The sequence below is a fragment of the Orcinus orca genome, chromosome 4, assembly GCF_937001465.1.
Source record: "Orcinus orca chromosome 4, mOrcOrc1.1, whole genome shotgun sequence".
NCBI classification, from domain to species: Eukaryota; Metazoa; Chordata; class Mammalia; order Artiodactyla; family Delphinidae; genus Orcinus; species Orcinus orca.
In genome coordinates, this window is record NC_064562.1 from 51,735,391 (window position 1) to 51,756,072 (window position 20,682).

At 35.9% G+C, this 20,682-nt stretch overlaps 1 protein-coding gene across 1 annotated transcript; it reads right to left on the reverse strand.

Annotated features, from left to right (window-relative positions):
* Nucleotides 1-3,426: 3,426 nt before the first annotated feature.
* On the reverse strand, nt 3,427-9,265 carry NPFFR2 (neuropeptide FF receptor 2). The gene is given in 6 exon segments (XM_012538163.1): nt 3,427-3,455; nt 3,458-3,523; nt 3,879-4,162; nt 4,164-4,610; nt 6,155-6,254; nt 8,938-9,265. Coding segments are annotated over 6 exon segments (1,254 nt in total).
* Between the last annotated feature and the right edge of the window lie 11,417 nt (nt 9,266-20,682).

The following is a 20,682-nucleotide window of genomic DNA, read 5'->3' on the forward strand; positions in this document are numbered from 1 at the left end:
AACTGTCTAAAAGAATTTAGATAGGGAGCCTGTACCAGGAAGAGAGCTATTACCAAACATATTTTTTTACATAAGAAAGACTTTGTATGGCATGACAAACATTTGTGTAATAAATATTTGCTCTTCCCATTTTCCTGTGAATAGTCTTCCTCTCCTTTGAAGTCTCAACCCCTACCCCCCTTCTCCTTAGCTCAGGATGACATATAAGCCGCAATTGCCTGACTGTCCAGGAGCCTCTCATGTCTTTGTGGGGCTCCCATACATATGTAATTAAATTTGTTTTTCTCCTGTTACTCTGTCTTATGTCAATTTAATTATTAGGTCAGCCAAAGAACCAAGAAGAGAAGGGAAATGTTTTCCTCCCCTACATATACAAGTGAAGATAAGTGAATACAAATGAATCAAACTGAATAAAGATTAATTTAACGTCCAGCTGCATAACAATGAAATGAAATTAAACATGGGGATACACGTTCTATCTTACTAAACTAGCAAGAAAAATTTGTTTTATAGAGTATGCAATATTTGAGAGTGTGTGAGTGAGCAAACACTGCTAAGGGAAGTATAAAATATTAAAACCTGTTTAAGAAATATTTGACAATGTGTATTAAAACATTAACAAATGTACATGCATTTTAGTCATGCAATTATGTTTTTTATGAGTCTATTCTAAGATAATTATAAATATGCCCAGTATTATACAAGGTATATATAACTGCATCATTTTATAGATTTAAGAAATAGCTTATATTTTCAGCCACAAAGAAGAACTTTAATAAATTAAGGAATGGTATTAACATGAATAAAATATTTGAAGAATATTAAACAACATGGAAATGTGTTCTTGATACACAAATGAATAAAGTTATAAATGAATAAAAACTTACAAAGTACATGCCCCAGAATCCTAACTTTGCTAAAGAAAGCATGTACACCTGCCCCAAGATGACAGAAAGAATGGTTATCACTAGGTGACCAGATAAATCGTTTTATTTCATCTGTTTTTCTAAATCATCCAGTGTTTCCATTATATTCTGAATTCTTTTCAATATCTAAAAATAAAATATAACAATCACAAATAAATTAGAATGCAAATTATTACTGGAAAATATTTGCAACTACTTAATTAATTGGTTCAATAAATATTTATTGTGCATCCATTATGTGCCAAACACTTGCTCAGGCAATGGAGATACAGTGATACACAAGACAACATTCCTGCCCTTATAGTGTTTACCTTCTGGTAGGGCATATGGATAGTAAACAAGTAAATAAATGAGGTCTGAACATAATTACAGATAATGAGAATTGCTATGAAGGAATTAACAAAGCTCAGGGGAGTTTTAGTTTGAGTCCTAAAGGATGAGAGAGCCAGCCCGTGGAGGCCAATGGGAAGAACATTTCTGGCAGGAAGAAAACAGGTGCAAACCCAGAAGCAGCAAAGAACTTGGCAAAGATAGAGGAGCATACAGGCAGGCAGTGTAAATGATGAGAGTTGGGTTTGAGATGAGGTTAAGAGGTGGACGGGGGCAGAAAAGTAAAGGTGTATAAGTCTTGGTAAGGAGTTTGTTTTCTTTTCCTAATTTGAAAAGAAATGATTAATGGCTTTTAAGCAGAGAAGTGACATTATTTTTATGTTTTAAAAAAAGATCATTCTGCCTGTTATTGATGGCTGATACAAAAAATGCATAGCAATAAATAAAAGACAAAAACAACAAAAATACAATGGGAAAATGGCCTAAGAATGGGAAGAGGAATAAATACAAATTACTAAGAGACGGAACAATGTTCAGCTGCACTAGTAATCAAAACAACAAATTTAAATGATTTTTCACAATTAAGTAGCAAAGTTGAAGAAAGAAATTTAATGTGTTAATGATACTGTGAGGTAGGCAACGACAAAATAATCATTCTTAAATAATCACTCTTGTCATGGCAAAGACATACATACAAGATGCTGATCTAAGTTTTGTTTAGAATAAGTGTTTTCACTGTTTTTTTTCCTTAAAGAGGAATTACATGTAATTTTTGTACCATTCTGTACTTCATGAAAACTCTTAAAAGTATCAGGTGTTGTTTTTATAATACCTGTTTTTATATTTTATAATGTAATTTTTATTAGTTTTACAATCAGAAAAATGGTCATTGAGGAAGTCCCAAATAAGTTCTTCATAACACATAGACCCTATGCTGTAGTGGAAATAATGAAATTTGAAAAAGTGTTTGGAAATATGTAACACATACATATTCAAATATCATATAGCATAAACCAATTGAAAACTGAACAATTATTTTCTCAAAGGCCTATAAAGTCGAAAAGCTTTTAGCCTGAACCATGTTAATGATTGGAAAAACATGATAGGTCCAGGCCCAGAGATTTATTTTTATTTGCCAAACTATTTGTTATTTTATAATTTCCAATTTTCTAAGGACTATCTCATCCTAGAATAAAAGCTAGCATTTACAACTATTGTCACTACATAATCGTAACCTAGCAGAATCCAGGGGTTCACCATTCTCTTTTTAATAGTAGTATATTAACTTGCTATCCAGTAGGACTTCTGTGCCTTACATTTTGTGCCCAGTAGGAGATCTGGGATAATCAGTCTTGCTTTGTTCAAACTTTATGGGAGTCTTATGATGATTGTTGAACATCTCTGATTAAGCCCTTTAGAAGAGAGCTGCCATCCTTCTGCCACCTGCTGCATTATTAAAAGCTTTGTTTCTTTATGTCGGAGATTCTGTTAGAAAGGAGGTCAAGTTGGGATCCTGAATCACCTCTGCAAGAAACATGGGTTCAGCTAGGGCTTAAATTCATTTATGAAAATATTAAAAAGCCAACAATAACTCCTATGGAACAATGTTATGAATTTACCAACTTTGTACTGTTTGAAAGGAAAAAAAATCAACTTTTAATTACAAAGAAATACAGTGTCCCTTTATTTGCTATTGCAGTTCTTATTTCTAAGAAAGCTAAGTACATTTTAAAAGCACAAACAGATAAATAGTTCTGTAGTCTAACATTTCCAATTCAAAAGCAGAGGGAGAATTCATAAAATGTGCTCTCATGCAAAGAACTGCCCATTTATCACCATTTGAAGAAAATGTATATGTGTGTATGTGTGTTGCATACATATATATACACATAAAACACATGCTTGATTCATACACAAATAGCTAAGTGGGAAAAGATCAGGCTTTGAAAACTGGTCCTAGAAAATTGATTTATCCAGGCAAATTTGTATATGGGTCTCTGTATGTATTTTAAATACAGTAAGATTGATTACAAACAGAAGTTCATTTTGTTTACTATTTTCCAGAGAGAGCTTCTAACATTCTTAAGAAGAACTGAAGTACAAAGCCATAAAAAGCAACAGTATTTCACCATATAACACAGTAGAGTTAAAATCATCACACCAGCTCCTTTTACATCTCATTGCTATCGGTAAGTTCAAATTCTTGATCATTAATTCCTGTATGGGTTTTTCAGCACTTTTCCTACAAAGCACAATATCCTCATGCGTGTGTGTTTTTTTTTAAATTTATTTATTTAATTTATTTATTTTTGGCTGCGTTGAGTCTTCGTTGCTGTGCACAGGCTTTTCTCTAGTTGTGTTGAGCGGAGTCTAATCTTCGTTGCTGTGTGCGGTCTTCTCGTTGCGATGGCTTCTCTTGCTGCGGAGCACGGGCTCTAGGTGCGCAGGCTTCAGTAGTTGTGGCTCGTGGGCTCTAGAGCAAGGGATCAGTAGCTGTGGCTCATGGGTTTAGTTGCTCCGCGGCATGTGGGATCTTCCCGGACCAGGACTCGAACCCGTGTCCCCTGCCTTGGCAGGCGGATTCTTAACCACTATGCCACATGCCAGGAAAGCCCTCATGTGGGTTTTTAATTGTAGATTCCTGAGCTGACAGATGAGATATGTTGATGACCACATTGTTTTTAGCTCTTAGGGTGTAGGCTTCCTTGGGCTTTTCTCTTTTTTGGCAGAGATGGAGACGAAAAGCGTCTTGGAAACCACGGCGAAAATTCTCATTGAAGAAACCATAAATGATGGGGTTGATGCTGCTGTTGCCAAAGGCCAGCCAGTGTGCCAAAGGGTAGATGTAGGTGTTGATGACCCGCAGTTCATTCAGAGACAGGTCAACATAGTGTGAGAGCATCATGAGTCCACAGAGGCAGCCAGGAGAGAATGAAAAGCAGGGCCACAGTCAGGAGCATCTTAATGACCTTCTGCTTCTTCTTGGTCACCACGTGCCACTGTTCCTGGTTCTGTTTGCCTGAGTGGGGCACTGTTGTCTTGGAGAGTGCAATTCCAATCCTTCCATACATGATGACAATGAGGGACAGGGGAGCCAGGTAGATGTTAGCAAACAGCACAGTGGTATAGATCTTCCTCATTTCCCGATTTGGCCAGTCTTCCCAGCACCAGTAGACTGGGCTGGTTTTATTCTGGGAGTTGAGTCTCACTCGGTAATATTTTTCTTCCTGTACGTGTAACATTATTGCAGATGGGGACATAATGGCGATGGCCAGGATCCAGATGATCATAATGATGACAGATGCTGTCTTGATAGTGAGCTTTGGTTTAAAAGGGTAGAAGACACACTGGAACCTGTAATTAAAGGCAAATATCAGTGAAGGACTGCCTCATAATTCTGACCAAGTCATTAATTAAGTTTATTTCAGTAATTACAGTCTTCCATACATATTCCCCCTCAAATATAGAAAGTTACCATTAGTAGGGAGGCGTGCATTACCAGTTTCTGTAATTAATATATGAGATAAAATTCAACTCAAAAAATTAATGAGTGGAGTATATCAGACACTATTAATAATCAAAGTACTATTGTAACTAGTCAACATTGAGCATGAGCATTTAATATTCTGTTCCAAGCTCCTTTCCGTTGGTTTGCATGGATTGCCTCTGTAAGCTTTCTTATTTAAAAGATGGGAGAAAGGCTTAGAAAAGGTAAAAAATCTTGCCCATAATTACACATGATTTTTACACATGTATTTTGGCTCCAGAGCCCGTATTCTTAAATGTCCCTTCATGCCCTTCTGTGGTCCCCTCACACATGATCTGTGTGCTTGGCCATGCAACTTGCTTTGGCCAGTTAGTTGAACATTAGCAAGCATGGCATAAGCAAAAGCGTGAGTGATTTCAGCTACAAGGCGCAGAGTAGGAGAACCACACAGAGGCACCCAGCCAATCCACAGAGTTGTGACAAATATTAAAAGCATTACTGTTTTAAGCCACTAAGTGTTTTGGTGTTTTGTTTCACAGCTGTGAATCTGATGAGAGTTCCCATGATGAGTTCTGTTTTTGCACCTTCCCAGTGTTCTGTGTCCTCTGTTGAGCATGACAATGATCAGTATGTAGAGTAAGCCTGATTCATTTTACTGCTATTTTGTTATTGTGATTCTTAATTTTGTTATTACTGATATTCATTATAAGATAATCATACTATCATATAACTGTATAACATTTTATATTTTTCAAAGTAACTATCATCTATTGAATCTTCTTTGATTTTTGTGATGACTCTATAAAATTGAAAATTATTACTTTCCAGATCTGCAGGTAAGGAAACTTAGAGCTTTTAAGTGGCCCATCAGCAACTCCAAACAAATTTATCTTATCTTTATATAATGACTAGTTATCCTGAGCTTTGACTGCTCCACTGTCCTTCACTGACGGTGTAAGCTCTTCTGTCTTAAATTCCAAGTTTTCATCTAGTCTTCTAATCAGTGAATTCTCCCACTTACTCACCCTTAAATTATGGGTAACTTCAAAGGTGCAATTCTAGGTATTTTGCTCTTTTTGTAAACCAGCTATTGAAACTTCAAATATTTTTTCATTTATTCATTCAACAAATAGTCTATGATATCTTGTTAATAGCAGCCCAAACTAAAACATGCATCATCCCTAATTATTTAATCTTAAAATATGGAAACTTCAGTAGTTTTATTTTATTACCGAACCCTTAGTGTGTGTGTATATATATATATAAGTCTTGCTCTTAAAGGGGTACATATTACGGCTACAATTTTAAGCAGATATACCCAAATTTAGTAGATTATACATTTTTCACTGGTTAGGTGGATTAGTTGCAGATACGCCCAATTTTCTGGATTCAGAGTTTGGTGCTGACCTACCTATCTACTGCTATTGCAGCTAAAGTAAAGACTGAAGCTGCAACGGATATTCCCTGGACCAAGCCACTGATCTTGCACATTGTACTTCCAAAAGGCCATCCTGAAAGGGAAATGGGACAGTTAGTCTTTGGAAAGATCATATACATATTTTTTAATTTCACTGAAATTATGAAGAGAAAGACATGAAATTAGACAGATGCAACTGTTTCCTAAATGATATTCAGGGAACAATCAATGTTTCCCATTATTTTCATTAATACATTCAGATCTCTGTTTTTCAGTATACTAATAAGGTCAAAACTTACACAGTAGTTTCAACATTCTATACACTGTAATAAATGTTTTGCATCTATTAACATATCTAATCCCCACAACAGGCTTCTGAAGGCTTTATTATTCTCCTCATGATATAGAATATGTAACAAACACACAAATTTCACATACCTTGCCACACAGCTAGTTAGAAGCATATTAAGGATTTAAACCCTAGCAGTATGGTTCCAGTGTCCAAACCATTAACCCTTATGCAATAATGCCCTTTAAATGAATAAAACAGGAAGAATATTTTTTCTCTAATTTGGAAATGTATTCCATAAATTATGAGGAATCAGGCGTCACATGTATAACAAATAAAGTTAATATTATATATAATCTAATGACATGATTTACCTCAGAGGTACTTTGTTATGGAGTGAATGTGTTCCCTCCCAAATTCATATATTGAAGCCTTAACCTCCAATGTGATGGTATTTGAAGCTGTGGCCTTTGGGAAGTAATTAGATGTAGATGAGGCCATGGGGATTATGCCACATGATGGGATTAGTGCCCTTATAAGAAGAAGGAGAGAGCGTGAGACCTCTCCCCATGTGCATGCACTGAGTAAAGGCCATGTGAACACACAGCAATCTACCAATCAGAAAAAGGACCCTCACCAAGAACCCGACCATGCTGGCACCCTCATCTCAGACTCCTAGCCTCTAGAACTGTGAAATTAAATGTCTGTTGTTTAAGCCACCCAGTCTATGGTATTTTGTTATAACAGCCTAAACTGACTACGACATACTTGGAGAATAAAGAGCACTTTGCACAAACAAAAGTAGTCTGTTTGAATAACTTCCTAACTGAACTCCAGTTACTAGAATGTCTATAAAAGAAATTGGTAAAATTATTATATTTGATATTTAATATCAATCAAATCAAATTTAGAGTTTGATATTCTATACGCACCTCTGCTATTACAGGAAAGTAACACTATTCTTCCATTAGCAAATATTCTAGTTTCCCAAGAGATGAATGTTACATATTGCTCAGATTTTTTTAATTTATCTTTTAAAAAATATCCTATAGCTTATTTAAAAAATACTCTTATCTAATTAAAGCTATTCCCAGTAACCTAAATAAGCCAAGCATACTTAAAAAATCATTCTCTCGTCTATCCAGACCATCTTAAAATTGGTGCTTGAATGGCTTTATGCCACAGTGATGCAGGAGGATAGACTGAAAGTACATATACACTCTGCACGTGCTCCTACTGCTGGTAGAGAGACCCACTCAGCTCCAGAATGCAGCTGCCAGACTTCTAATCCCTATGGCAGTAGATTAGAGAATTTCCTTCTGGGGCAAGTGATCCTTCCAAGAACACTGACATATTTTCACTGGCAGATTCTGATAGCTGTGGATTTCCCAATGAATGACCCAGACTAGTGAAGCCGAGAGTGAGCCTAACCTCAAACCCCAGTCCTGCAGAGGTTCAAAGCAGCCACATAGTACCTCATTCTGAAATACAAGCAGCTAAATAGTAGTTGACTATTAGGGAAACCACAACCATAAAAGAAAGAAACTGAAACAAATAGGAAGAATGAAACAGGAGAAAACTAATCTGAATCAGGTAGACAAAAAATTAAGAAACAAAGAAAATTACTACTCATAACCTCAGAGATAAAATACATTTTGTCCATGAAAAGTATGTGCATGATAGTACAAGGAACACAAAGAATATAAAAATAGCTCAAAGAATTTAAAATATAACAGAAATGGCTGTTGACTTTATGTGTTAATACAACAGATATTTATTAAGCAGGTACTATGCACCAAAACTGTACTGGGAGGTATAGATACACTGTTCCTGTACTTCCAGAGTATATAACATAGTGCTAAAGAAGTGGTAATACGGGCCCAGAAGTACTCTAGGGTAATACCCGAACCATGACTTATGTTGCACATGTAAATTACCACTATATGAATGAAACTACTGCTTTGTGAGAAATTTTTGCTTCTGTTACTCCATCTTCCATCAAAAACTGTTGGAAATCTCTCAGTCAACCACAAGAGGGCTTAAATACCTATTTATATTGGATTGAAGACATTGCATCAGTTGAAACCACATGTTCTTTGAACTTTACAGCCCATAATATTCTTAATATTTTTACTATATTATATGTGCCCTGAACTGTTAAGCAAATTCAAAGTCTTCAGTAAGAAGTGTCACCATTCACTGATGACCTTCAGTGAACACTCTATGAAAATAACAGGTTCCACACTTCATCTCTGTCACTTGTTCTATTTTTCTCCATAATTCTTTTTATTCTCTGACTACTTATATAGATATTTGTTTGTTGTTTTTATCCTCCTTTAGCACGTAGACCCCATGAGAACAGCTACTTGGAGCAGTTCTTAGAACTCCATAAATATTTGTGAATGAATGGATGACGCTGTGATGGCTTCAGGGATATGGGACAAATATTTTCTCATAGTATGTTTGAGCTGCATGCAAATCAACATACCTGCTATAATATTGTCCAGCAGCGTGATAGGCATACAGAATATGCCAACTAGTAAATCACTTATGGCCAGGTTCAAGGTGAAGAAATTAGTGACTGTGTGCATATGTGTGTTCCTCATTACCATAAAGCAAACCACTGTATTTCCCACCATGCATAGGAAGAAGGTCAGAAAGTAGGAAATAATGAAAATCGCTGCCACTTGAGGCTGGTGAAGATAGTAGTTCACATAGGTGATGTTGCTATCCACATACAGATCATGCTTTGTGTCACTGACACTCCAAATGGGATGCCAGTTTTCCGAAGGGTTTGAGTCCCAGTTTTCACTCATGATGGACCTGAACAAAGAAGAGGCAGAAAAGAAAAACATGATTAGAAACCAGGAGAACTTAAGTTTAAGAGAGTTTAAGAGAGATGCTTTTAAAATGCTACGGAATTTTTTTTTTATTGGAGCATACTTGCTTTACAATGTTGTGTTACATCTGCTGTACAATGAAGTGTATCAGCGATATGTATATATATTGATGGGCCTTCTATAATAATCCATAAATTTTGCATAAAAATGAGCTATAAATAAGGCATTCAAATTATTAGGATTTTAATCAAGAGCACTTGAAAATTCCACTTTGTGCCACAAGTAACAATTACATTGTATTTCCTTGATGTACTCTATATTATTCACTTCTTTGCTATACCTTCTATCCACTTGTGAAGTTTCAAGGGAAACACTCCAAAACTCCTCTTCCTCCTGCCTTCAGATATCATAACCTGTCAAAACCTACTTGTTCTGCTAACTAACATTATAATTCACCTGCCATGAGCTTTCCTGATATTTGAACGAGATTAAGTATCTACATCTTCAGAAGTTCCATTGAAATAAGCTTCTTGTATTTTCCTTGTTCTGCTTTGACTCAGTTAATTGGATATTCTTTTTTTTTTAACATCTTTATTGGGGTATAATTGCTTTACAATGGTGTGTTAGTTTCTGCTTTATAACAAAGTGAATCAGTTATACATATACATATGTTCCCATATGTCTTCCCTCTTGCGTCTCCCTCCCTCCCACCCTCCCTATCCCACCCCTCCAGGCTGTCACAAAGCACCAAGCCAATATCCCTGTGCCATGCGGCTGCTTCCCACTAGCTATCTACCTTACTACGTTTGTTAGTGTGTATATGTCCATGACTCTCTCTCGCCCTGTCACAGCTCACCCTTCCCCCTCCCCATAACCTCTAGTCCGTTCTCTAGGAGGTCTGCGTCTTTATTCCTGCCTTACCCCTAGGTTCTTCATGACATTTTTTTTTCTTAAATTCCATATATATGTGTTAGCATAGGGTATTTGTCTTTTTCTTTCTGACTTACTTCACTCTGTATGACAGACTCTAGGTCTATCCACCTCATTACAAATAGCTCAATTTCGTTTCTTTTTATGGCTGAGTGATATTCCATTGTATATATGTGCCACATCTTCTTTATTGGATATTCTTTTTATACACTTCTGTATGTTGACATAGCCACAAAACTGTTAATTTCTTAAAATAGGTCTGGGTTCCTTATCTTAGTTTCACATAGCATAATTCAATTCACATAATATGTGTTCAATAAATATTAATTTAAAATGTATCAATCTTAAGAAAGACATTTCAATCAATGCGTGTCAGAGGTCCCCAAGAACACTCCCAGGTTTGGTGGTTTTTTAGAAGGACTCACAGGACTCAGCGTATAGTATATTCACTGCTAATATTTATTATAGCAAAGGGATCCAAAGCAAAATCAGCAAATAAAAAGGCACATGGAGTAAAATCTGCAAGAAACAAGGCACAGGCTTCCAAGAGTCCTCTCTCAGTGGACATGCTTAATTCCTCCAGCAACAAGTTTGAGTTTGACAACATGTGTGAAAAGGTTTTTAATTAGAGAGTGGTCATATAGGCAACTTCTTTTTAGTATATATCAAAATTCCAGACTCCCAGATGGAAAGTAAGCGTGCAGCATGAACTATGTGGTCGTACAAACAAACTAGGCACAGTGAGCCACTCTACCATTTAAGGAAACTTTATATCAGTATAGGGAACTGTTTAGAATTTAAGTTCCCAGACTCTAACCCAGAGCCCAGCTTGCAAGCAGGCCTTTCTAAAGACCACAGTCTCAGGCGTACCTGTTAACTCTTTTTTGCATGCCCTGTAAATTGGACAGAAGTTTGGTTATACGTGTCCTTAAATGAAAATCAATTTGACAGTGGAGTAAACAAGTTTGTTACTAATATAAAATAACTCAAAGAGGATCATTTTTCTCCAACAGTTCCCATTATTTTGCCATTTAATTTCTTCCCTTTCCTCAAATTTTTAAAATTCATCTTTGCTTTTCTGTATTTCATATTCCTAAGGCGAAATAAAAACAGGAAGTGAAAAGCAAAGTGAGCAAGGGATGAGGTGAGGGCTTGGAGAAGAGAAAAAGAAAGGAATTTGAGTAGAACCAGATGTAGGCTGCTATACAGAGTCAAGCTGAGAATGTCTTTGGGGTCTAGAGACACACTGAGAATACCTACCAGTTTGAGAAAAATTTCAAAGTCTCCAAAAGAGAAGCCTTCACACAAATATTTAAAGATATTTGTACCTAAGACAAGGAAGCACTTTAAATACAAATGAGAAAGGTATGAGAAAAATGTAGGTAGCTTAGAGTTACTAATAAAAACCACCTGTCTGTGGATTCAATTAGAGCTGGCAAGCATATGGGTAGAATATATCATAAGACGTAATGCTTTATATTTGCACATTCTTTTTTCTTGTACCTGGCTGAAAGCAACCATGTGTGTCCAAAGCAGATATGCATCCATGGTATATCTGTTGCGATAAGAGTGTTAGGAGGGTTAAGATGGAATCTTCTGGTGTATTAAATTAAACTCCACGTCAGCCGTTTGAAAGAGAAGTGTCTCTTTTCTTCCAATAGATTTTTGAGAAACTAAAATCGTATTTTGTTTTGGGGGTCAACATGGGTTTCACTATTCCTATTATTGGCTTGCTAACTATGTTTGGCAAGACAGCATGCAAAATGCAATACAGAGTCAAACAAAGAATCTGTCGTATTTAAGTGTTATTTCCTCCTGACATGCAATTATAAAACTTTTGTACATGAGGTCATAGTGTTGGCCATTAGATTGACCTATAATAATGTGACTTTGGGGACAACATCATCACCCATAGTATTACTATAGTGAGGCAGAGAAAAGTCAGGTCCTGACTGATCCTAGGGAAACTCACTTATCTCAGTGTAATACATCAAAGACAACTGCTCTTTGCTGTTCATACATCTGGCATCTTTCTCACTGGGCACTTAAAAGTTCCATACAGTTGATTAAAAAGTTTAAAATAAAATGTACCCCTGGTTTAACACCTTTAAAACCAAAATTATTTCAAGTGTACTCTGTGAATCATATTCATTCGTAGATGAAATAATATAAGGAATAAGAAAATTGAGTATACCAGTTTTAGGAAGGCAAATTTATACTCTACCCATACTGATGATTCAGTAGTTTTGGAATATTTCATTGAAAATGTGTGATGTCCTTTTAATAACAGAAAGTCTGAATTTTACAAGTTAGTATTTACATGTTAAGTAACTAAATTGTAAACATAAACCATTTTACCATGAATTAGTCTTATATTCTTTATTTCTACATGGGAAAATATGTGATAAATAAAATACTTGTTTGTGAGATTTCTTTACCATTCCTTCATCTTCAACTCTGGAGAGAAAATAGATATAATAGGACAAACTTCATGAGCTCCATTTAGAGCCCCAAGTTACCACAACTTATTCAGACTCCTATCTATAGGAAGAGACTCTAGGACTTCAAGAAGAGAAGTCAGGGGAAGAAGTTATTCAAAATTTTTTTCTTCCTGTAATTGTACTTGCCAAAACACTAACAGTAGATTACTCTGGGAGATGGAATGGTTGGATATTATCATTTTCTTTTTTTTTTGCTTATATATTTCTCAACTTTTTCCTGTTTCCAGATTTTTTTTTATAGTCTGGAAAAAATGCTTCCATATTATTGTCTGAATTCAACTATACAGAATAAAACCAGATGACATAGCTTAAGCTCTTCTTATAAGTTCAAAATAGTAATAGGTCATATACTGGCTAGAAATGATATTATTTTACCCCAAATAGTTGTATCTTCCAAATTTCAATTAGGAAAGAATCCATAAAGACTCTAATTTATTAGGTTTAAATATACTGTCTCACACATATCATAGAAAGAATTGGTCATCTGAAAGAACAGTCTATATTCTTTATTCTTGTATCAAAGACTCATTAAAGGGACCAAGTTGGCAATTGTCATCAAGCATTGGCTACTTAGACTGTCAGACACACCAAAGCCAACTATGGCCAGCACTCTCCATTTTTGTCATCCTTCTCTCTTTGGGCTTTCTCCTATTGCCTCTATTATTATTTACTGTATTCGTCATGTTTTCCTTTTAATTTCCGCGTATTTATACAAGGAAGGACTTAAGGACAGGAAGGTGGCAGTATTTACTTCTATCTATGTTGGATTTTCTAATCTAAACTCTGATGATTATCATTAAAAGGTATTACAGTTATTAAGTAACTAAGTTAATAATTCTGAACTGAGTAAACTAAACGCAAGCAGTTATGACAACTTAGATTGCTAAAATAACTGAAGAGGAGAGACAGAGAAAACAGCAAGAACAAAAATGTTGTAAACACACATGCTCAAACTAGGGGTAAGTCAATGGCAATAACTACAAGACATATAGTAATACCACCTAATATTTCAATTTTCAAAGCACTTTCAAATATATCACCCTAGGACAGCATCATGGAAGCATAAAATGTCCCTCCTTTTTCCACCCCCTTTTAACAACTAAAATTTGGCATCCATTCACGAACAAAAGTGCCTCTGCGGGAGCTGTGGGATCCAGCACCAAATGCCAAGGGATTCCGGAGGAGTCTCGCCCCCCTGTGCATTGCTTAATAGGCAGACAGACTTCATATGGGGCTTTGGAAGCAGCAGGAGCCCATGAACTGGCTCCAGCTCTTCTGAGCCACAGTCTGGGAAAACGTACATACTGATGATATGGGAAGACACCACAGAAGGGAGAGCTTTTGTAGAAGTCCAGGCTGAGGAGAGATTCCAGCACTCCTTTGGATCAGAAAGAGTTTGGAAGCATCAGAGAGGGTAAGAGGAGCTTTGCCAGCATCACCCTCCCATCTGGTGCTGATTAATAGCCAATATTGGGAGAGAACCCTTGAACTTCTTTTCTCTGGAGAAAGAAGATTGGATTCTCATTAATCCATATTGTTAAAAAAAAAAAAAGACACATTGCCCTGAGTGATACTGTAAGTTTCACTAATGTACGGTGTGTCAAATGTTACATAAATCTCTGTCACAGCTAAATGGTGTAATAGAGTGTTTGTAAGTTCAGTGATACAATTAAATGAAAATCAGATGTATGTAAATGATGCTCCCCGAGATAAAGAAATGCTTTACGAAGCTGAGTTGAAACCTCTGATTGATATAAAACGTGTTAAACTGGATTTTCCAGAGGAGGAAGTGAAGTTGACTTTAGAAACATTGCACATTCAATTAACTGTCTCCATTAAATCATATCAGAAGGTTCAAATAACTGTGCACAACTGAAGGTATCAGTAATCGAAATGGCAAAAGGATATCAGAAGAGCTTGAAAGAGTTATGGTCACTGTGAACATGCTTTATTCCTACTCCTCATTGGGTATTTCAAATCTTGGTGGTCATCAAGGTATTAGAAACATTATTCTTTGTTTAAAATATTAAAAAATGTAGTCAGACAAATAATAATAACGTTAGAATTTTGTGGCCAAGAAATAGTAACTGAGGTCAGAGAGTGAACTGATTGAAGGTGTTGAAGAAGCTGGCTGGTAATCCACTTTCTCCCAAACCATTGGGAGAAAGCCCCCAGAGAAAGAAAAGAAGGCTGATGATTCAGACTAATGTTCTTCTGGATGCAATAATAGGACATCCAGGTATAGTAATGCTATTTTCTAAGATGATGGCCTTTGAAGAGGTATGACTCCCTAGAAAATGTCATGTAAGCTGAGATATAAAATGGAGATATTTCATGGACTGAACACTCACTCTGCTGTGATAGGTGATAACACAAAACCTAACTTAGAGACCTCATCTTTTACTCTGGGCCAGAGAGTGAGCATCTAATGCAGGAAGAGGGGTCCTAAAGAGCCACCTTCAGTGTCCCAGACCTTCTTTGATTAGTCCCTTTAATTGTTTTATATCTTTGAAATTATTAGTAAGTCATGAAAATGAGTAAGATCTCTGATTTCAAGAAAAGTAATTCAGGTTTTAGCTATAAAATACAATATGCACAGAGAATTGAATAAACTTTCAGGACCTTCCATCTAGAAATGTGCAGTCTAATATTTCAGTCTGTCTCCTACCGGCATTTACACTATTTTTACATAAATGTCCTGGGGAGAATGATAATATTATTTTTAAGGAGGTAACACCTTCTGGGGTGAGAACTGTTTCACTTAGAAAAATACTTGGAGGAGTTCTCTTCGTGTGAGAAGGCGACTGTCCCAATAAAACCTTACCCTCTAGGTCATAATGACATTGAGTAGAATACCCCAAGATAGAGTTAAGTACTTTATTATCCTTAAATTTTTTATTACCTTAGGTACTTTATTACCTTTGAGTATTTTAATATCACCTCTGTGCTGGGAACTATGCTAATTGCTTTATGTGTGTCATTTAATCTTTCCAGTATGAGGTAGCTACTAACTATATCTCCATTTAATACATAAGGAAAGTAAGACAGGAAAATGTTAAGTAACCTGACCCAGGTTCCACAGCTAATAACTGGAAAAGTTGGGAAACATATAGAGAGAGTCTCCTAAAAGTAGAGGGTCAGCAACATAGCTGAGGGGGTGAGCCACTTGAGAGTTGGAAACTGACCAGAAAAAGGTTCAGTGAGATGAATATGACCAAGGAACTTCTAGAATATATCATGTCTAATATTTAATTTTAAACTAACTTTTGTACTACTCCCTGCCTACAACCCCAAATTGTCAGTGAGTCTATTAAGTATAACTGCCTTTGCAGGAGATATTTTTCAATTATCAAGGGAAATGTTCTAATGTTTGGGTTAGTGTAGGGCAGAGAGAAAAGAGAAGCTATAAAGGAAAAGATAGGAACAGGATTGCTTCATATATATCCAGAGAAATCCTGGAGATACTGGGAGGGGTGACAGGTGGATTCTGGATCTCCAAAGCACATGGGATGGAGACAATTTTATTTGAATATAACAGCTACATTGAACAAGCATAACTTGTGAGATGCAATGTAAAAGCAACTGTATTTGTTTTCTACTGACCCTTTAATTTTATTATTTGAGGCTAATTTCCCCATTGCCCCTGGGTAAAATTTGGAAGAAGTCTTAATACTTTCTGATAATTTTCTGATGATAAAAAGCAGCATAGTTCTTAATATAGCCAGACAAGTATAATAAACAAACTTTTAAATTTCCACCAAGGATGCCTGCTTGTCTGCTCTTTGCTGACCTGCTCTAGCATACCTCCAACTCCATCCTGTCAATCTCAGTTTCCATCCTTGAGAGTTGTAGGTGGACAAGGTTAGGGAGATGGAAAGGAGCAGGAAAAGTCTCACTTTTCTTTCTAGGGTTGCCATGAGGTGTTCCTTGGACTGGACCAAGTTTTAAAGCTGACCCTTACTTCTGTGGGCACTTTCTTGGGCTCTTCAGAGACACAAACTATTGCCATGGATCTCTCATCGATAGTTCTCTTCATGTGAGGAAATTCATCTCTGGTGGCTGCTGGCTCTTTTCTCAGCCTCGAGAAATCCTACAGTTCACCCTGCTGTAGAGCATCAGAGTGAACCATGGTTCAGGTGTGTCAATCACCTCAGCCCACAGTTAACGCTCATGCATCTTTTGTCCAGAAAGACTCTAGAAGTGAAAGCTGGCCAATGCCACCAACTCTGTCATTCCACCATCAGTAAAACAACCAGCCAGCCAGGCCCTGGCACTTTGGATCTAGTCTCCAGTGTAAGGCAGACTCAAGTCTGCTGTCTTCTCTGAAACATTAGGTGCATCTGTTAAACTCTCTGTGTGTCTCCTTTAGTCCCTTTTCTAAGCATGAATTGAGGGACAAGCAACCCCACTCCTCCATCCTGCAAGTAGATGACTCAACACACCTCAACAAACCTCTCTCCCTATCCTCTTCTGATATCAGATTCTGGGCCTATTTATCTCCTCAACCTGAGAATAAATGTTTCTCCTGATCCTCCTTTACAAGTCTGCATGGTGGTCCCATATAATCATCTTGGGATTTTTGGCTGAAACTAAAACCGGAACAGTTCCATTTTAACATTCTGTTATGTAATTATCAGAAGGATAAACCCCAAAGGCCTGAGGATTTGTGGATATCCTAGCAAGTGGCACTCATGTTACTTAAAAGTTTCAAAATTGGAATTGTATTAAAAAGATATATTTGTATTCTTTTTTATATATAGGAAAGTTAAAAGAATAAATCCTGAGTTCTCATTACAAGAAGTTTTTTCTTTTTGTTGTATCTTTATGAGATGATGGAGGTTAACTAAATCTACTATGGGAATTATTTCACAAGATATATAAATCAAACCATCATATTGTACACTGTAAGCCTGATATGGTGATATATATCAATTATTTTCCAATAAAACTAGGGGGATAAAAGGATACACTGTATTTGAAATTCCAATTGGTCCTAGACATCCCCAGCCCACTTTATTCCACTCCCAGCTATATATGCTTTGGGGTTGATGAGGTTTCCATCTTGGATGATTTGAGTGGAAAGTGAGCACAGGAGTATTTAAACTAGGTAGTTTACCACTCTTCAGAAGTGTATTAAAACCTTTTACATTTTCAACCAGGGATTTCACCGTATATCATTTTACAACTGGAAACATGTAAAACCTGAAACTAAGTAAATGTACTCAAAGACTTGTACTATTGACCCAGTTAATAAATGTAAAAACCATAAAAAAAAAAGCCTTGTAAGCCTTTATGAAAAAGAGATAGCTGTACTATGGGTATCCTGGAAGCTTCAAGAAATTGATTTCCTCCTACTTATTATGAAACAGGGTCCCATGCCTGAAAAAAATGGAAAAAAAAAAGCGAAAAGTAACAGACTTATCATCAAAAGGAGCCTAGGACTGATGGGGCACACTAAGAGCTTTTGTTCTTATGGTAGCTTGTCTACTTCCTGGGTAGGAATGTGTTACCATCCACAGAAATGGAGAGAATTAAATGCAGCTGAAGGCTCAGAGCTGAAGCAGAGATCCAGCTGAGCAGAAACGAGACTTTGCTATTTACTCCATCATAGTTTTTAACCATTCCAAGACCTCTTCACTGCCAGGGAGCCATAGTTAGACTGTTCATTAAATATTCCACCAACAGTGCCAATCCTCAAAAACATTATCACCTTTTGAGATTACTGCTATTTTTCTTAGAACACATGATCAGATCAACATTTGCTATTTAGGGTAGCTTTTGATTGGGTCTGCTTTAATTTCTCATATTAAATGAGATGTGTTTCTTGAATGACTTCTGATAAGATTCATTTGGAAAGTTTATTTTTTTTCTGATGAAGACAAATCAACACAAATTATTAATGGGTGATATTTTCTGTTAGTACAGTTTAGAAATGGCATGGCACTATAACTTAGTGTCTCTTTGTATTAAAGTCAAGGCTTCATAGGATTTCTCTTTTACTGTAAACAATTCTTAGATTTTAAATTAGTAATTGAGGGGCTCAATGAAATGGTCTTTTTAATTTTCAAAATAGTCGAGAAGGCTCCCTAAACAGTTTTTTGAATCACATTATAGAACTGGCTCTCAAAACAAGGCAACTCTTAACAAATCCTTTGTGTTTGCATCTTCTAAGTTGGTCTCAGCCTATAATCTCTCCTCGTTCATCCATCCTGTATATTAAGTTGTAATTATAGTAATATAGTTTAGTAATTTCCTAAAATAGTATATTTTTTGTGTTTTCTTACTCTTTAGCATTCTTCAAAGGCTTCTCACTCCTACCAAGTGAAGTCCAAACTCATTAATCTGACATTCAAGTTCCTTCACAAACTAAACCTAATGGATCTCATCACCCTTATCTTCAATTCTCAATACTCAGGTTATTCCACTAGTGGAACTAAAGGACTCAAATAGCTAAGGAGAATGAACCCATACCCATTAAATTTGTGGGAGTAGCTTAAACACTTAACAAATGACATAAGTTTTCACTTCACAATATATCTGAATTTTTCAAAAACAAACATCATACTTTCAATTAGTTACTCCTGTAAAAATGTAATATTTCAGGAAAGTATGCTGCATGTCTTGTGGCTTTGTGGAACTCCTGGCTAGCAGCCTTACTCATGAGTATCCCAGTTGGAGAATATATGTGCAGTTCTCCTCAAGAGGAGCATTCCACTCCAGCTAACTTTTTTTCCACACATTGTTCCTTGAGGGTGTCTTAGGGTTTTCCACTTCTTTGCCTTTGTACATGTTTTTACCCATTTTTTAATCTTTACCCAGGGACATGTCCCTTTTGCTCTGTCTTCTTTAAACTCACAGCATAAATCTTATCTCATCTAGGAAATTTTCATTGACTAACCTAGTGTGAAATATATATTCTTCCCCCAAATCCCTAAATCACTTTAATTTTATGCCATGTATTTGATTATTGTAAGTCCTTGACTATCATGATATCTCTTATATCATATTGTATATAAGCTGTTTAAATATCTTACTTATGTATAGCCTTGTTTAAATATCTTATGTACCTATATCCAATTCCTCTCATTTAAATGTTATTGCCTGAGGGAAAAATGTATTGTAAATATCTGTCTCCCCTGAGCACCTACTCTATTCTCCTCTAGTCCTTTTTACAGATTGGATATTTAACATAAATATGTTTATTTTGACTTTATCTTTGGAATCTTAGATTTCATGGGACTAAGTATATCTTTATCAAGAATTAATGTACAGAAGTCAGTGAACTGCATGGTATGTGAATTATCTCAATAAATTTGTTAAAATGAAGTAATGTGCAGAACAAAGAGATTTTTGTGACAAAGTATTTATTTAATTTTTCTTAATGGAACTTTATTATTTAATGTATAGATAAGTGGAAATAGAACAGATATTTCTTTTTCCTCTAAAGAAAACTAGCTCTTAAAAACTGTTTTTAAATAATTATATTTTAGCAACTGGATACTGTCATTGACAAGAAAATGGAATCATTTATCTCAATATGAAGTTATGAAAAGGGAAAATGCATAGAAAGATACTTCTCAGACCTCTGAGTTCTGCCTAGATTGTTGAAAATAACAGCCCTAAAGTAAACCATCTTCTTGCCAGTAGTTTTCTAACAACACTTAGGAAATTTCTGAAGTCTACATCACGTCCCATTCTTTGCTCTTTGACGTGTTCAGTTACAGCATAACTACCTTTTTGTTCAGATGCCATATTTTATTACACTTGTCAAACAAATTCAAGAAATTATATTAATAGGAAACCTCCTTTCCACAAGTCAATATCGTAATAATGATATGCAAAGGAAAACAAAAACAAGCAAACCTTCCTATCCTATCTGAGCTTAAAGATGACAAAGAAATCAGGAAAAAAAATGATACTGTTACTATTATTATTGTTTTTGTAATATTACTATTATCATTG